Source organism: Coregonus clupeaformis, chromosome 10 (genome assembly GCF_020615455.1).
Source record: "Coregonus clupeaformis isolate EN_2021a chromosome 10, ASM2061545v1, whole genome shotgun sequence".
Lineage (NCBI taxonomy): Eukaryota > Metazoa > Chordata > Actinopteri > Salmoniformes > Salmonidae > Coregonus > Coregonus clupeaformis.
In genome coordinates this window covers 42,075,654-42,094,643 of record NC_059201.1, presented here as the reverse complement: position 1 = coordinate 42,094,643, position 18,990 = coordinate 42,075,654, and the positions used below count along the sequence as shown (strand labels likewise).

General features: G+C 43.6%; 1 protein-coding gene across 1 annotated transcript; it reads left to right on the top strand.

The window, feature by feature from the left end:
- The first annotated feature begins 315 nt into the window (after window positions 1-315).
- LOC121575890 (protein unc-119 homolog B-like) lies at window positions 316-2,931 on the top strand. Its single transcript, XM_041889178.1, has 5 exons — window positions 316-694; window positions 903-1,016; window positions 1,156-1,255; window positions 1,521-1,693; window positions 1,951-2,931. The coding sequence occupies exons 1-5, from the start codon at window positions 460-462 to the stop codon at window positions 2,064-2,066; spliced, it is 738 nt and encodes a 245-aa protein (XP_041745112.1). The 5' UTR covers window positions 316-459; the 3' UTR covers window positions 2,067-2,931.
- The last annotated feature ends 16,059 nt before the right edge of the window (window positions 2,932-18,990 follow it).

The following is an 18,990-nucleotide window of genomic DNA, read 5'->3' as shown; positions in this document are numbered from 1 at the left end:
ACTGCAGGACATCATACAGATTGTAACTTTTAAATATTGAGGGATTGTGATACAGTGGGGGTTAAAAACAACAACTGTAGGCGCCATGGTTCAATGCCTTTGCCCACCGCATGCGTAAATCAATTTTGGCGCAATCGCTGCAAAATACCTTTGCGCAAAAAAGTCAGAGTGCGCGTTTAAGCAAGCAGGTGTAGCCTATGCCAGGTGTGGTGCACATCCTGACACCTAGTGTTATTCCTTTGAAAGTCCCCCTCTCACCTGCACTTGCGCTCTGATCAGTTGTCATGGCAACTGTACAGCATGTGCGTACAAAAACAAGCGTTTGACCCATCAACAAGAAGCGGAGGTTTGTCAGTCGACAACTACGACGCCATCTTATTACTTTGAGGTAGAGAGAGAGAGAGAGAGAGAGACAGAGACAGAGAGAGACAGACAAGGTTGTCATCATAGCTGGGAATTATGAGCGGAGCTAAAGCCCGCATCGACCCGCCTGTTGCTGCTGAGAATGTCTCGAGCACCGGGCACAGTTCCGCGGCTGTTGCACGGGGGCGCAAGCCAAGTGGAGGGGTTCTGAAGAGACTCAAGTCTCGGCGAAGCCAGGTTGATAGTAGGCCCGTCACAGAAGATGATCTTCGGACACAAGTTGGCCACATCACCCCTGAAGAGGTCCTAGGATTGCGGGTTGCTACACGGGGTAGGCTATATATTTTCTGAACGATGCATTTACACACAGTGGCATTTACATACAGTGTGACGTTGAGTAGAATTGGCACGCGAATGTCTGTCTATTTACCTGCATAGTCGCTATGATAGATGGATAGATCAGAAGATAGATAATTGTATTGCCCTCTAGATCTTGTAAAACAGCCACTGACTACCCATAATCTGTCTGTCCATCCCAGGGTACCTGTGTAAACCAGAGGACAACATCTTCAACATAGATTTCATCCGCTTTAAAATCAGAGACCTGGAGACAGGGACTGTGTTGTTTGAAATCGCCAAACCACCTCATACAGGTACAGTCCATATTCCCTCTCAGTTTGTGTGTGTGTCTGACCAATATGATCCTGTGTTTGTGTTTGTTGTATCTACTGGAATTCATCACTGTGCCATTGGTGTAAAAATAAATGGTGTGTGTTGTGTCTTTGACCTCAGAGGAAGATGAGGAGAATGGAGAGGGAGACATGAGTGCCGGACGTTTCGTACGCTACCAGTTCACAGCTGCATTCCTACGACTGAGGACAGTGGGAGCCACGTGTGTTAATTCTCTCTTTCTCTCTCTCTCTCTCTCTCTCTCTCGCTCACACACACACACACACACACACACACACACACACACACACACACACACACACACACACACACACACACACACACACACACACACACACACACAGAACAGAACAGACAGCATGTTTTTCTATCCACACGTTTACTCACATACAGTACCTACTGCATGTTTACCCCCCCTCTGTCGGTCTGTCTGTCTGCCTGTCTCTCTCTCTCTGTCTGTGTGTCAGAGTGGAGTTTACAGTTGGCACCCGGCCTCTGAACAGCTTCAGGATGATTGAGAGGCACTACTTCAGGGATCACCTTCTGAAGAGCTTTGACTTTGACTTCGGCTTCTGTATCCCAAACAGCCGCAACACCTGCGAACACATCTACGAGTTCCCTCAGCTGTCCGAGAGCTTGGGTGAGTTTTACATCCCACCCAGTAGTCAATGACCCCGGTTGAAGCACTTTGTTACTGATGTTTTTGTGAAAAGTGCTACATAAATAAAATGTAGGAGTAAATAAGTAAAATGTGTACATTACATTTATGTGGAAATGCAATCATTTACTGAAGGAAATGCACATCACCTTTTGAATACATTTTCCAGACATTGTATTTAGCAGTAGTATATGGATTGGAATAACGTGAAATACAGAATAATAAATGTTCCCTTCCAGTTCGTCAGATGGTGGAGCATCCCTACGAGACGAGATCGGACAGCTACTACTTCGTTGACAACAGACTGGTCATGCACAACAAGGCAGACTACGCTTATAACGGGGGCAGGCATTGAGTGTGTGTGTGTGTGTGTGTGTGTGTGTGTGTGTTGTGTGCCCAAGCCTATACTCACACAACAGACTCTCCCCTGAATGTTGATTACTAAGTTAAAAAGCATTTATTGTCATGGCATAGCTGTATAGTATGGAACAGTTTAAAAACAGCAGGACAGAGCCGCGTAGAGGCAGTATTCTGCCTATAGTGCTTCATCTCTGTACCACCAAAAGCAGGCAGGTTGAACCACAATGATGTGTCTCAACTAACCAAATGGCTGATTTTAGTGTGTAGTTGGACAGTTGATGTACTGTGCACTCCTTGGCTTTTAGGGGAATGCATATTCCCCACTTTTGTGAACCTCTAGTTTCCCACCAAATTCAGCTTTTTAGAGTCATACCCGTAAAGGACCTAACAATGACCACACACACGCAGGAAGGCAGGCAGACAAACAATCTTTCTCTCTCTTTCTCTCCCTCTCTTTCTATTTCTCTCTCACAGTCGTAACCTGCTGTGCTCAGGCCCACACTACACTCTGGATATATTATTAAGACGTGAATGGGGAAGACACCCACACACTCACTGTCAAACACACATGCCAGCTCACTCACATACTCCCAGGGAGACCCCCTGCAGCACATCACCTGCATTTACTTGTATTAAAATAAGGAAATTATTAGACGAACAGAATCAGAACCAGGAACAAAAGTGATCTATACTGTTCCGGAACAGAACCATTATTTTAAAAGCATGGGAACCGGTTAATAAAGTTCTTCTTTGTTCCGGGCATTTTTTTCCATTCCCACAAAAATTGCAACAAAGCGCCTATGCAAAGCCCTCACTCTGTCACTCAGAAACGTATTCCAGTGTCTACCTGCCAGCTGGAAATCTTTGCCAGTTTGCATGCATGTTTAGGCTACCTGCCCCTCCCCCACCGACCATAGGTTACTGTAGCCTACTGACAACGTTATAAGCGTGATTCAGAAATTAGGGAGAGAGATTTTTTATTAGAGAAGAATGGATTAACTTTTTCAATGCTAGTTAAGGATACTATAGTTATACCGTTTCACATTGGATTTATTAACTACAAAAAGATAAGACGTGTTTTTAATTCCAGTACTGTTCTGCACACACAAGCTTGTTAGCTAACGTTAGTTCTCGTCCAACAGTTAACCAACTCTCAGAAGTTCAAAGACATTCAAAGTTCCCCTCCGTAGGTATAATTATACCTCCTCCGTAGGTATAATTCTGTGGGCCTAATTCAGATAATGCATGTCATGACAAGATGCCCAGCGCTTCAAGCCAGGCCTCCTCCTCCACCCTCTCTTCCCACCAGCAAAATTTCAGTCGCATCTCGTGCCCTGCACTTGTCCATAGTGACTGGCTGCACAGTGTGTTTGTCTTTCATTATGATTAAACAATGCTGTTACGGCAAAATACTATTTGCTCTTAACGACTTCCCTATAAAGATGAAATAGCTTACCCACTCCGTAGCAAGCTGCTCTATCCACACTAATTGGTGAAGTGATTTGATGTCGAAATAAATGTAAAAAAATCAATATTTCAGAGGTTTAAAAAGAACAGAAAGGAATGATAGAAACCGGTACTTTTGGGTGGTTGGAACCGGTTCAGACCTTATTTTGCTGGTCGGAATAGTGGAACAGACACAAAAAAAAGTATGATTCTGTTCAGAATGAAACGATTGGAAAATAATTTTGGTTCCAACCCCTGCTTCACAAACAAGGTGAACAGAAAGTGGACTCGTACGTTTACATTCAAATCAAGAAAAAATCTAAAGCAGTGACAAACACAGGTTGTAAAATAACTAGAACTTACATTTTTATGTACACAAATCTGTCCTTTATTTTTTGTGTCTTTGGTTGTTTTGAAAGGCACTTATATATAGCTTTTATTTATATAAACTGAAAAGACAGCTCTGGTCAGAAATGTTTTTCACAGTCAATAATTAGATATCCAGTCATATAGGATACAGTGTATTACTAAACTCTTGATTGTATTAATATGTCAGGTGGATACTTTTACCATGTTTTATCATGTTTTAAAGTAGTAAGTTGTAGTGTTTTCGATTGTTTCCTCTAGAAACACCAAAAGCACATGAGGCATAAAAATATGTGAAATATGTGGAAATTTAAAGGAATTGGTGATTCATCTTTGTTAGATAGAAATCAAATAGTGTATCCTTGTGTATTTTGTTAACTACTGGTGTCCAGGATAAAGTGTGTAATTGTATGAAATAAATATACAAAATATACTGTATGTGCGTTTTCAAATTCGTTTGATCAGGTGCAGCAGTGTTTCAGCAATGTTATTCGTTCATTCAACCTATAAGATGTGTGTTACCAGAATGAGAGTAAGCGCCCTTTTCTAGGGAGAGAACAGTGTAACGGCTGGTGTTGGCCACGAGGGGGAGCCATGGAACAAGAAAGAAACAAGGGAGACAGTCTGTTTTTATGAATGGAAACATTTTTTTAATTTTATTTTTATTTCACCTTTATTTAACCAGGTAAGCCAGTTGAGAACAAGTTCTCATTTACAACTGCGACCTGGCCAAGATAAAGCAAAGCAGTGCGATAAAAACAACACAGAGTTACATATGGGGTAAAAAACATAAAGTCAAAAATACAACAGAAAATATATATACAGTGTGTGCAAATGTAGCAAGTTATGGAGGTAAGGCAATAAATAGGCTATAGTGCAAAATAATTACAATAGTATTAACACTGGAATGCTAGATGTGCAAGAGATTATGTGCAAATAGAGATACTGGGGTGCAAAAGAGCAAAATAAATAACAATATAGGGATGAGGTAATGGAAACATACTGTACTACATGAACAATAACTAAATCACAGATGCTGTTAAAGGCATAATCGGTTGAAAGGTAATTTAAATGAATGATACATAACCATTGATAACCATTGAACTGTCTTAAATCAAATCTAATTGTATTTGTCACATGCGCTGAATACAACAGGTGTAGACCTTACCGTGAAAAGCTAACTATCGAAAACCAAAAAAGTAATTAAGAAACATTTGCTAAATAAACTAAATGAAAAATAGTAACACAATAAAATAACAATATAAAGGCTATATACAAGGTGTACCGTACCGAGCCAATATTCAGAGGTACGGGTTAGTTGAGGTAATACAGTGGGGAAAAAAAGTATTTAGTCAGCCACCAATTGTGCAAGTTCTCCCACTTAAAAAGATGAGAGAGGCCTGTAATTTTCATCATAGGTACACGTCAACTATGACAGACAAATTGAGAAAAAAAATCCAGAAAATCACATTGTAGGATTTTTTATGAATTTATTTGCAAATTATGGTGGAAAATAAGTATTTGGTCACCTACAAACAAGCAAGATTTCTGGCTCTCACAGACCTGTAACAACTTCTTTAAGAGGCTCCTCTGTCCTCCACTCGTTACCTGTATTAATGGCACCTGTTTGACCTTGTTATCAGTATAAAAGACACCTGTCCACAACCTCAAACAGTCACACTCCAAACTCCACTATGGCCAAGACCAAAGAGCTGTCAAAGGACACCAGAAACAAAATTGTAGACCTGCACCAGGCTGGGAAGACTGAATCTGTAATAGGTAAGCAGCTTGGTTTGAAGAAATCAACTGTGGGAGCAATTATTAGGAAATGGAAGACATACAAGACCACTGATAATCTCCCTCGATCTGGGGCTCCACGCAAGATCTCACCCCGTGGGGTCAAAATGATCACAAGAACGGTGAGCAAAAATCCCAGAACCACACGGGGGGGACCTAGTGAATGACCTGCAGAGAGCTGGGACCAAAGTAACAAAGCCTACCATCAGTAACACACTACGCCGCCAGGGACTCAAATCCTGCAGTGCCAGATGTGTCCCCCTGCTTAAGCCAGTACATGTCCAGGCCCGTCTGAAGTTTGCTGGAGTGCATTTGGATGATCCAGAAGAGGATTGGGAGAATGTCATATGGTCAGATGAAACCAAAATAGAACTTTTTGGTAAAAACTCAACTCGTCGTGTTTGGAGGACAAAGAATGCTGAGTTGCATCCAAAGAACACCATACCTACTGTGAAGCATGGGGGTGGAAACATCATGCTTTGGGGCTGTTTTTCTGCAAAGGGACCAGGACGACTGATCCGTGTAAAGGAAAGAATGAATGGGGCCATGTATCGTGAGATTTTGAGTGAAAACCTCCTTCCATCAGCAAGGGCATTGAAGATGAAACGTGGCTGGGTCTTTCAGCATGACAATGATCCCAAACACACCGCCCGGGCAACGAAGGAGTGGCTTCGTAAGAAGCATTTCAAGGTCCTGGAGTGGCCTAGCCAGTCTCCAGATCTCAACCCCATAGAAAATCTTTGGAGGGAGTTGAAAGTCCGTGTTGCCCAGCGACAGCCCCAAAACATCACTGCTCTAGAGGAGATCTGCATGGAGGAATGGGCCAAAATACCAGCAACAGTGTGTGAAAACCTTACAGAAAGACTGTTTGACCTGTGTCATTGCCAACGAAGGGTATATAACAAAGTATTGAGAAACTTTTGTTACTGACCAAATACTTATTTTCCACCATAATTTGCAAATAAATTCATTAAAAATCCTACATGTGATTTTCTGGATTTTCTTTTCTCATTTTGTCTGTCATAGTTGACATGAACCTATGATGAAAATTACAGGCCTCTCTCATCTTTTTAAGTGGGAGAACTTGCACAATTGGTGGCTGACTAAATACTTTTTTTCCCCACTGTATGTACATGTAGGTAGGGGTAAAGTGACTATGCGTAAATAATAAACAGAGTAGCAGCAGCATATGTGAAGAGTGTGAAGGAATGTGTGTGTGTGTGTGTGTGTGTTGGAGTGTCAGTGTAGTATGTGTGAGTGTGTGGTTAAAGTCCAGTGAGTGTACATCAAGCCTGTGCAAGAGAGTCAGTGCAAAAAATAAGAATAAAATAAGGGGGTCAATGCAAATAGTCCGGGTGGCCATTTGATTAACTGTTCAGCTGTCTTATGGCTTGGGGGTAGAAGCTGTTAAGAAGCCTTTTGGTCACAGACTTGGTGCTCCGGGACTGCTTGCAGTAGCAGAGGCTGGAGTCTTTGACAATGTTTAGGGCCTTCTTCCGACACTGCCTGGTATAGAGGTCCTGGATGGCAGGAAGCTCGGCTCCAGTGATGTACTGGGCCGTACACACTACCCTCTGTAGCGCCTTGCGGTCGGATGCCGAGCAATTGCCATACCAAGCGGTGATGCAACCAATCAGGATGCTCTCGATGGTGCAGCTGTAAAACCTTTTAAGGATTTGAGGTCCCATGCCAAATCTTTTCAGCCTCCTGAGGAATAGGCGTTGTCGTGCCCTCTTCACGACTGTGTTGGTGTGTTTTGACCATGATAGGTCCTTAGTTATGTGGATACCAAGGGACTTGAAGCTCTCAACCCACTCCACTACAGCCCCGTCGATGTGAATGGGGGCATGCTCGGCCCTCCTTTTCCTCTAGTACACAATCAGCTCCTTTGTCTCGCTCACGTTGAGGGAGAGGTTGTTGTCCTGGCACCACACTGCCAGGTCTCTGACCTCCTCTGTGATCAGGCCTACCACCGCCGTGTCATCAGCAAACTTAATGATGGTGTTGGAGACGTGCGTGGCCACGCAGTCGTAGCCACGCACGTACAGGGAGTACAGGAGAGGACTAATCACGCCCCCGTGTTGAGGGTCAGCCTGGCGTATGTGTTGTTGCCTACCCTCAGCATCTGGGGGGCAGCCCGTCTGGAAGTCCAAGATCCAGTTGCGAAGGGAGGTGTTCAGTCCCAGGGTCCTTAGCTTAGTGATGAGCTTGGAGGGCACTATGGTGTCAAACACTGAGCTGTAGTCAATGAACAGCATTCTCATGTAGGTGTTCCTTTTGTCCAGGTGGGAAAGGGCAGTGTGGAGTGCAATAGAGATTGCGTCATCTGTGGATCTGTTGGGGCATTATGCGAATTGGAGTGTTTCCAGGTTTTCTGGGATGATGGTATTGTGAGCCATGACCGCGCATTTCAAAGCATTTCATGGCTACATATGTACAGTGAGGGAAAAAAGTATTTGATCCCCTGCTGAATTTGTACGTTTGCCCACTATAATTTTTATGGTAGGTTTATTTGAACAGTGAGAGACAGAATAACAACAACAAAATCCAGAAAAATGCATGTCAAAAATGTTATAAATTGATTTGCATTTTAATGAGGGAAATAAGTATTTGACCCCTCTGCAAAACATGACTTAGTACTTGGTGGCAAAACCCTTGTTGGCAATCACAGAGGTCAGACGTTTCTTGTAGTTGGCCACCAGGTTTGCACACATCTCAGGAGGGATTTTGTCCCACTCCTCTTTGCAGATCTTCACCAAGTCATTAAGGTTTCGAGGCTGACGTTTGGCAACTCGAACCTTCAGCTCCCTCCACATATTTTCTATGGGATTAAGGTCTGGAGACTGGCTAGGCCACTCCAGGACCTTTTAATGTGCTTCTTCTTGAGCCACTCCTTTGTTGCCTTGGCCGTATGTTTTGGGTCATTGTCATGCTGGAATACCCATCCACGACCCATTTTCAATGCCCTGGCTGAGGGAAGGAGGTTCTCACCCAAGATTTGACGATACATGGCCCGTCCATCGTCCCTTGTGTGATGTGATGAAGTTGTCCTGTCCCCTTAGCAGAAAAATACCCCCAAAGCATAATGTTTCCACCTCCATGTTTGACGGTGGGGATGGTGTTCTTGGGGTCATAGGCAGCATTCCTCCTCCTCCAAACACGGCGAGTTGACTTGATGGCAAAGAGCTCGATTTTGGTCTCATCTGACCACAACACTTTCACCCAGTTCTCCTCTGAATCATTCATTTGAAAACTTCAGACGGGCCTGTATAAGTGCTTTCTTGAGCAGGGGGACCTTGCGGGCGCTACAGGATTTCAGTCCTTCATGGCATAGTGTGTTACCAATTGTTTTCTTGGTGACTATGGTCCCAGTTGCCTTGAGATCATTGACAAGATCCCCCCTCTCACCAAGCTGCTTGGCGATGGTCTTGTAGCCCATTCCAGCCTTGTGTAGGTCTACAATCTTGTCCCTGACATCCTTGGAGAGCTCTTTGGTCTTGGCCATGGTGGAGAGTTTGGAATCTGATTGATTGATTGCTTCTGTGGACAGGTGTCTTTTATACAGGTAACAAGCTGAGATTAGGAGCACTCCCTTTAAGAGTGTGCTCCTAATCTCAGCTCGTTACCTGTATAACAGACACCTGGGAGCCAGAAATCTTTCTGATTGAGAGGGGGTCAAATACATATTTCCCTCATTAAAATGCAAATCAATTTATAACATTTTTGACGTGTGTTTTTCTGGATCTTTTTGTTGTTATTCTGTCTCTCTCTGTTCAAATAAACCTACCATTAAAATTATCGACTGATCATGTCTTTGTCAGTGGGCAAACATACAAAATCAGCAGGGGATCAAATACTTTTTTCCCTCACTGTAACTGCTACTGGGCGGTAGTCATATAGGCAGGTTACCTTGGCGTTCTTGGGCACAGGGACTATGGTGGTCTGCTTGAAACATGTAGGTATTACAGACTGGGTCAGGGAGAGGTTGAAAATGTCAGTGAAGACACTTGCCAGCTGGTCAGCGCATGCTCTGAGTACACGCGTCCTGGTAATCCGTCTGGCCCTGTGGCCTTGTGAATGTTAACCTGTTTAAAAGTCTTACTCACATCGGCTACGGAGAGTGTGATCACACAGTCGTCCGGAACAGCTGGTGATTAGGAGCCCATAAAACGGCAGCCATTCCAGTGCCATTCTATCATAACCCTATCATAACCCTATCATAACCCAAAATGTATGGTTGTACACATTTTATTTAGATGTAGCTTATTATTATAATAAGATGGCAAATACAGATTGTGTTGTAGATCCGATACAGGGGAATTTCTTAAAGTGACACATTTTGGAATACAAAACGGAGTATCCTATTCTGTGATTTTGTGAAACAATTACCCCCAGCTATGTTAGTCCTGTGGGACTAAACAAAACCTCCCTCTTTCTCCCTCTTTATTTTCTTATCTGTATGTACGGCTCTACATCTCCCCCTTTCCCCATTTCCCTCTCTCTTTCTTTGTATCTCTTTCCACCTCTCTCTAACTCATGTCCAAATCTCTTTCGTGCTCTTCCCCAATCTCCTAGCCATCTCTCCACACCTCTTTGCTCCTCCCTCCCTCCTCCTCTCTCTCTCTCTCGCTCTGTTTTTCCTTTCTTTCTTCCTCTCTCACCTGGTAACCAGACCTCTGGAGAGGAGTGTTGAGTTTCCACTTTCCCAGAGAAGAAGCCTCACAAAATCCCCACACTGGAGCTCTCCCTAGTCTCCCTACCTCCATTTTACATTTACATTTTAGTCATTTAGCAGACGCTCTTATCCAGAGCGACTCACCACCCTCACTCATCTCTCTCTCTTCTGCATCTCTCTCTTTCACTCTCTCCCCTGTCACTCTCTGCTAAATGGTTTTAATTTCATTTTAGTATGTTTATGTGAATTGTCACACGTTCGTTCTGTCTGTTTGATAAGTTATTAAACTTCATGTTGCACTTCCGGTTCGGACCACAAGATGGCCCCTACATCTGAACTGCCCCTGTTAATGCTGAAACGTGATCAAAGATATTATTATTGAATTTTACCAAATGAGTGACCAAAACCTAAACTGCAGAAGAGTTTCTGCAAACGTCAGCGATATTATCAGACAGTTTCTGTTCCTGTTGATTTTGTCATCTGATATTTCCTTACTGGTGAGGTCACACAAAAGGCTTTGCCTGAGGGCCACTTGGCCACGTTACCATGGTGAAAGGTGAGAGGGGGTTAGATGTAAATATACAAGCTCATGCTACATGTTGGAATACACAACATGTACAGCATTTGTTACCTCTCTCTCTCTCTGTCTCATACTGTACACACACACACAATCAATCAAACAGCAAAGCAGGACACGGTCAAACTGTAGGCTTCTGAATCAGATAGCTCAATCTGCCCCTTCCCCATAAATCAATAACCATGGGCTTCTATGCAGGGTTTGTTTATTATGGTTCCTGATAGGCATCCACCATTGCTTTCACCCCTATTCCTTCTGGTTGGGATCAGTGCAGATAAAGGAGAGGAGACAAGGAGAGGAAGCCACTGTTGATTATTGAGATACACCCCCATGTCTTTGCTTTGGCAGGGGAGTAGACGAGGGGACAGTCGTATCCTATAAATAGAAGGGAGGAATGGCGTTGATAGGCCCTGTGGATGGAAGTGGGGGGGAGTGGAAAAAGGATTAAAAGAGATACAGGACCGTATTCCGACTTCACTTGTGTGTGTGTGTGTGTGTGTGTGTTTGGCAGAGGTGATTTGTAGATGAGTAGTGTGGATTTCACCACTGGGCAAAGTCTTTCCTCTGAAGGTCCCTATGGGAGGAGTTTCTGATCTGACCGATTATTAACATTGTTTGGTGGTTGATCTGTCACTTGTCCATTGGTCAAGACCAATACTCCACAATATTTTAATTTTGAGACTGCATTGACCATGTGACCAATGACCAAAGACATTGTCGTAATGTCAAGTACATAATGATGGGCTAACGTTTAAGCAACATTGTATATGGCTACAACATGGTTACTATGTCTAGAAAACTGACAATTCCTGCCCTAGTACAATGGTTAACCAAAGTTAAATGGTCTGATGTATAATGTTTGCTTAGCCTGAAAATGCCGGTGCTTTAGAGATAGATGCGTGCCCAGGCCTGAAAGTTATCATGAACCACACAACCCTCACACAACTAAGGATTTGTCGAATCCTTTTTCAACAAGCAAACACCATCTACCAACATTGTCTACTTTTCCAAAGATAGCTGATAGCAAGCGTATTGCTCAAGTGCAAAAGGCTCAAAGGACATCTAATAGTGCAAATGAGGTTGGTCAATGTATAGAAATGACAGCATCAGTTCATTGTGAGTTGGTTGGGAGAGAGTATAATGCAATAAGTAAGACAACGATGGATATAGTTTCCCTAATGGTGCCTTGTTTCCCATAGCCATTGTTTTTGTGGTATGTAGTCAACGTAAATGTTAGGGCTGTGCTGCATTGTAACTGAAAGCCTCTGTTGTGTCTGTTGTGTGGTTGTGTGGGAGTGTGTGTGTGTGTGTGTGTGTGTGTGTTTGTGTGTGTCACTCCCAGTCTCTTATTTTGAAAGAATGGGCAACTAAAATAACCACCTAGTTGTAAAATAATGTGTGAACAACCCCTTTCTTTCCCTCCCCATATCAATCCAGTTTATAAATAGTGTACTTCTGAAATTCAACCTTTACCAACTGTTGAAGCTGTCTGAAGCCTTCCGCTTAATTTCACCCTTCCTCTGTCTTTCTCTCCTCCCTTTGTCTCGTTCCCTCGCCACACCTTCCCCTGGGAATGGAGTGATAGCAGGAGAACAGAGGTGGAGCTCTTTGCGCTAGCAGCACAGGTGTGCTTGTTTTTTTCACTCCTTCTCCTAAAGCCTTCTCCAGTTCTTCCTCTTGCCACCTGCCAGGTGAAAAATACCCTGAGCAAAGTGAATGGCTTCTTTCCTATTGGTGTCTTATTGGTCTATTGCAGCATTTCCCAAACTCAGTCCTTGGGACCCCAAGGGGTGCACATTTAGTTTTTTGCCCTAACACTACACAGCTGATTCAAATTATCAAAGCTTGATGATTAGGTTATTATTTGAAACAGCTGTGTAGTGCTAAGGCTAAAACCAAAACGTGCAGCCCAAGGGTCCCGAAGACCAAGTTTGGGTAACACTGGTCTATTGGCTTCCTCCCCGATACCCAAAACAGGCAGAGACTTCCTGACGTGCCGTGAACGTACAACGCAGTAGCATTGGCCAAGTGATTTGTGAGGGAAATCGCTCACTCAGCAAACATTTCCATTTCCCTGCTTCTGTTTATTTAAATGGCAAAAGGTGCAAAATCCTGAGAAAGGCTTGCACAGAATATCAGGGCCCGGTTTCCCAAAAGCCTCTTCAAGGCTAAGTTCATTGTTAGAACCTTCGTAAGAGCATCGTTAAATCTCTGAGCTTTTTCCCAAATCCATCGTTATTAATGATGCACTTGAAAACGCTCGTAAAATAACGCCTGCCTCAGACCACAGCTAAGTGCGTCGTTCAATGCTTTTTTTCCCTCCCGCGTCACTTTATACACAGAAGTTCCCCGCTAAACATAGAATCACATGGTTTATCTGTCTCTATATGACTGCCGATAACTTCAGAACACAGTTGACTACAAATACAAAGTTGCCAACGTCTTTGCAATAGATACAAACATGAAATGAAAACCGAGATGACTGCATTAAAATATAAACAGTAGGCTATAGGCCTATTTCAATCACATTTCATGTTCTATCAATTGAGTTCTATGTTTCTACTTGTAGGTTACTGTCTGTAATTTCTCTCAATATATTTCATGATGTAGTGCATTTTATTGCGTAAGCATTATACTATAATAAGCAACCTCAATATTTGCAGCCATAGGTGGTAATATCTCTCGAGAAGCTGATCCGTTGTCAGTATTGTGAAATAATTATAATGTTAAGGAACGATTTGAATGGAGAAAGCTGATCCGAGAGCAGCGCTCCCTTTCTTTCGATCCTATCATGTAAGAAACACGCTCCAACAACGCACTTAGCGACCGTTCTGTCTGCGTGGTGTTTTGGGAAATGCATGTTACCTTTGTAGGAAAGATACATCATAAGCCTAAGTTCCATCGCTATCGGGAAACCGGGCCCAGATCTTTGTAACACCTGGAGAGGAGCCTCTTCAACCTCAGGAAGCTGAAGACATTTTCTCTTGGCCCCTAAGACCCTCACGAACTTCTGCAGATGCACCATTGAGAGCATCCTGTCGGGTTGTATCACCACCTTTTACACGTCCGCAACCGCAGGGCTCTCCAGAGGGTGGTGCGGTTGGGCCGCATCACCGGGGGCACACTGCCTGCCCTCCAGGACATCTACAGCGCCAAGAAGATCATCAAGGATCTCAGCCACCCCGCTACCATCTAGAAGGCGGAGACAGTACAGGTGCATCGAAGCTGGGACCGAGAGACTGAGGTTGTGTCTGAACTTCACACTTACATGCGACTTCTGCTATCAGAATATGAAGATCGCACTGAAAACACGGGTCTAGACGCACAAAAGTCGCTTTGTGGTCTGATTGTGTTCAGATCTGGCTGACCACTTCAGGAGGTGGTCAGGGATGAATTGTGTGCAGATTTATCCTGTCAGGCTACTGAAAGTGCATACAGTGGTCGATGTAAGCAGCACTCCTCCCACAAGTCTCCAGAAAACTTGTGTTTTGGGACAAAGAAGCACCTTTTCATTATAACGTTCATTATATACGTTCCTAGCGTGTGAGGAAATTGTTTGCTGGACTCATAAATGCTAGCCAGCTAGCTAATATTTAGAAAAATAATGTATTTATGCTAACCCGTTTGCAATCCCTTTAGCGTTGCTTGCTAGTGTGCTGGCTAGCTACATAGGTTAGCTGGCTAGTTAGCTACAGTAGTTAGCTACTGCCATCAGTTGTTGTCACCGTTTGCAGAATGCATACTGGCATTTGAATATAGTGCATGAAAAGGGAATCCGGACATACTGTGGACACGGTAGACACATTTAAATGTAGGTGCAGATGCATGATGCGTTCGGAATTCCATGATCAGAACTCTATGATCTGAATATTAAAGCTGCATGAACTGTCAAGTCCAGACACGGCCTGAAAAACAGCTTCTATCTCCAGGCCATCAGACTGTTAAATAGTCACCACTAGCCGGCCTCCGCCCAGTACCCTGCCCTGAACTTTAGTCACTGTTACTAGCCGGCTACCACCCGGTACTCAACCCTGCACCTTAGAGACTGCTGCCATATGTACAGTGCATTCGGAAAGTATTCAGACCCCTTCCTCTTTTCCACATTTTGTTACATTACAGCCTTATTCTAAAATTGATTCAATTAAATTTTCCCTCATCAATCTACGCACAATACCGCATAATGACAAAGCGAAAACAGGTTTTTAGACATTTTTGCAAATGTATTAAAAATAAAAAACAGAAATACCTTATTTACATAAGTATTCAGACCCTTTGCTATGAGACTCGAAATTGAGCTCAGGTGCATCCTGTTTCCATTGATCATTCTTGAGATGTTTCTACAACTTGATTGGAGTCCACCTGTGGTAAATTCAATTGATTGGACATGATTTGGAGAGGCACACACCTGTCTATATAAGGTCCCACAGTTGACAGTGCATGTCAGAGCAAAAACCAAGCCATGAGGTTGAAGGAATTGTCCGTAGAGCTCCGAGACAGGATTGTGTCGAGGCACAGATCTGGGGAAGGGTACCAAAAAATGTCTGCAGCATTGAAGTTCCCCAAAAACACAGTGGCCTCCATCATTCTTAAATGGAAGAAGTTTGGAACCACCAAGACTCTTTCTAGAGCTGGCCACCAGGCCAAACTGGGCAATCGGGGGAGAAGGGCCTTGGTCAGGGAGGTGACCAAGAACCCGGTGGTCACTCTGACAGAGCTCCAGAGTTCCTCTTTGGAGATGGGAGAACCTTCCAGAAGGACAACCATCTCTGCAGCACTCCACCAATCAGGCCTAGAGTGGCCAGACAGAAGCCACTCCTCAGTAAAAGGCACATGACAGCCTGCTTGGAGTTTGACAAAAGGCACCTAAAGGACTCTCAGACCATGAGAAACAAGATTCTCTGGTCTGATGAAACCAAGATTGAACTCTTTGGCCTGAAAGCAAAGCGTCACGTCTGGAGGAAACCAGGCACCGCTCATCACCTGGCCAATACCATCCCTACAATGAAGCATGGTGGTGGCAGCATCATGCTATGGGGATGTTTTTCAGTGACAGGGACTGGGAGACTAGTCAGGATCGAGGGAAAGATGAACGGAGCAAAGTACAGAGAGATCCTTGATGAAAACCTGCTCCAGAGCGCACAGGACCTCAGACTGGGGCGAAGGTTCACCTTCCAACAGGACAACGACCCTAAGTACACAGCCAAGACAACACAGGAGTGGCTTCGGGACAAGTCTCTGAATGTCCTTGAGTGGCCCAACCAGAGCCCGGACTTGAACCTGATCGAACATCTCTGGAGAGACCTGAAAATAGTTGTGCAGCAACGCTCCCCATCCAACCTGATAGAGCTTGAGAGGATCTGCAGAGTAGAATGGGAGAAACTTCCCAAATATAGGTGTGCCAAGTTTGTAGCGTCATACCCAAGAAGACTTGAGGATGTAATCGCTGACAAAGGTGCTTCAACAAAGTACTGAGTAAATGGTCTGAATACTTATGTAGAAGTGATTTTTCCGTTTTTTGTATTGTATACTTTTGCAAAAAATTCAAATAATCAGTTTTTGCTTTGTCATTATGGGGTATTGTGTGTAGATTGATGAGGGGGAAAAATTATTTAGTAAATTTTTGAATAAGGCTGTAACGTAACAAAATGTGGACAAAGTGAAGCGGTCTGAATATTCTCAGAATGCACAGTATATATTTATATTCCGGACTCTGTTGCTCGTCCTGATATTAATTTTTTCCTTTCTTTTTATTTTGTGTGTATTGTTGTGTATTGTTTTGTATTACTGCACTGTTGGAGCTAGGAACACAAGCATTTCGCTGCACCTGTGATAACATCTGTAAAATATGTACGCAACCAATAAAATGTTATTTGAGAAGTTTGGAACATCTCAGTTCAACCACATCAATATTGTAGCGATCTTATCTCAACATCTAACGACCTCGTCAAGAGGTTAAGGTGTTGGCTTGACAGTCGCTGGACCCGGGTTTGAGTCCTGGTCAGGGATACCCCCCGAATTCTCTGTAATATGATAAAATGATCTTGTCATCTGTTCTGGCCTGCGCAGCATTTGTATCGAGGACGCACCCAAAGCCATAGAACTTATAAAACCTATAGCCTAGCCACTACCACTCCCAGTGATTTTTTTCAGATGGCCAGAAGTTGCCACTGCAGCACCCCCAAAATCCCTTGAGGCTCTCTCTGAGCAGGTCCCAGGACCTAATGGGTCAAAGGTCAAGGTAGAACAATAGGCTTCCCACGCTGGGTCAGTTGTGGTCAAGGAAACAAAGAGAAAGAAAAGGCAGATTGGACAAACTATCCCAGAGAGAGAGAGAGAGAGAGAGAGAGAGACAGAGAGAGAGAGAGAGAAGAGAGAGAGAGAGAGAGAGAGAGAGGAGACAACAACAACAACACAATTAGACCCAACCAAATCATGAGAAAACAAAAAGAGAATTACTTGACACATTGGAAAGAATTAACGAAAAAATTGAGCAAACTAGAATGCTATTGGGCTCTAAACAGAGAGTACACAGTGGCAGAATACCTGACCACTGTGAATGACCCAAACTTAAGGAAAGCTTTGACTATGTACAGACTCAGTGAGCATAGCCTTGCTATTGAGAAAGGCCGTCGTAGGCAGACCTGGCTCTCAAGAGATGACAGGCTATGTGCACACTGCCCACAAAATGAGGTGGAAACTAAGCTGCACTTCCTAACCTCCTGCCAAATGTATGACCATATTAGAGACACATATTTCCCTCAGATTACAGAGATCCACAAAGAATTCAAAAGCAAACCCAATTTTGATCAACTCCCTTATTTACTGGGTGAAAAACCACAGTGTGCCATCACAGCAGCAAGATTTGTGACCTGTTGCCACAAGAAAAGGGCAAACAGTGAAGAACAAACACCATTGTAAATACAACCCATATTTATGCTTATTTATTTTCCCATTTGTACATTAACTATTTTCATATTGTTACAACACTGTATATATACATAATATGACATTTGAAATGTCTTTATTCTTTTGGAACTTGTGAGTGTAATGTTTACTGTTAATATTTATTGTTTATTTCACTTTTGTTTACTATCGACTTCACTAGCTTTGGCAATGTTGACATACATTTCCCATGCCAATAAAGCCCTTAAATTGAAATTGAAATTGAGAGAGAGAGAGAGAGAGAGAGAGAGAGAGAGAGAGAGAGAGAGAGAGAGAGAGAGAGAGAGAGAGAGAGAGAGAGAGAGAGAGAGAGAGAGAGATCGTAGCTTCTTCAATCAAAGCTGAAGCCATTTTGGTTTGGTGAGGTTAACAAACCAGAGTACATAGAAACGTCCAAATTACTGAATCACACATATCACTAAAGTAACTGATTCAACTGTTCCAAGTCTCTAAGGCCAAAAACTAATTTTCCCCCCTCCCCCTCTCGCTCCCTCTCGCTCTCTCTTTTTATTCATCCCCATTGATCATGCATGCAGAAATTTAGCAGGCCCATGGCTCCAGTCAGTCAGAATAGGAAGGGCACTAGCTAGGCTCTGTCCTACATACTGTTCTCTCGACATGGTCCACCACTCCCCCCGCCAGCCCCCCTCCCCCCACTCCCCTGCCCGCCACTCAGTCCCTCTCGCAACCATTTGACACACATACGCCCCACAGCACATCTCGTGAGGCTGCACACAAACATCCACCACTCATTGTTGTGTGTGTGTGTGTGTATTCAGTGCAGTTTGACACATTGAGGGTATTGTAAACACACAAGTGTGTGTGTGGAAAAGGAGAGAGTCTGGACTAGAGTGTTTAGTTGTTGGAGCCCCCCCTCTTTCTCTCTGTCCTTTTTCTCTCTCTTGCTCTCTCTCTCGCTCTCTCTCTCTCTCTTGCCCATTTAGTGTTTTCACGCATTAGATGTTGCCTATTTCAAAGGCAAAAGGTAGCTTGCCATGACTTGTCTCTGTAATGCACATATTGTAGGCTACAGCTCAATGTCCACTTTCAAATCCATTTCACAGTGACTAGCTGGACATACTGTGGCACAACTTATTTCATGTTTTTAGCTACCCT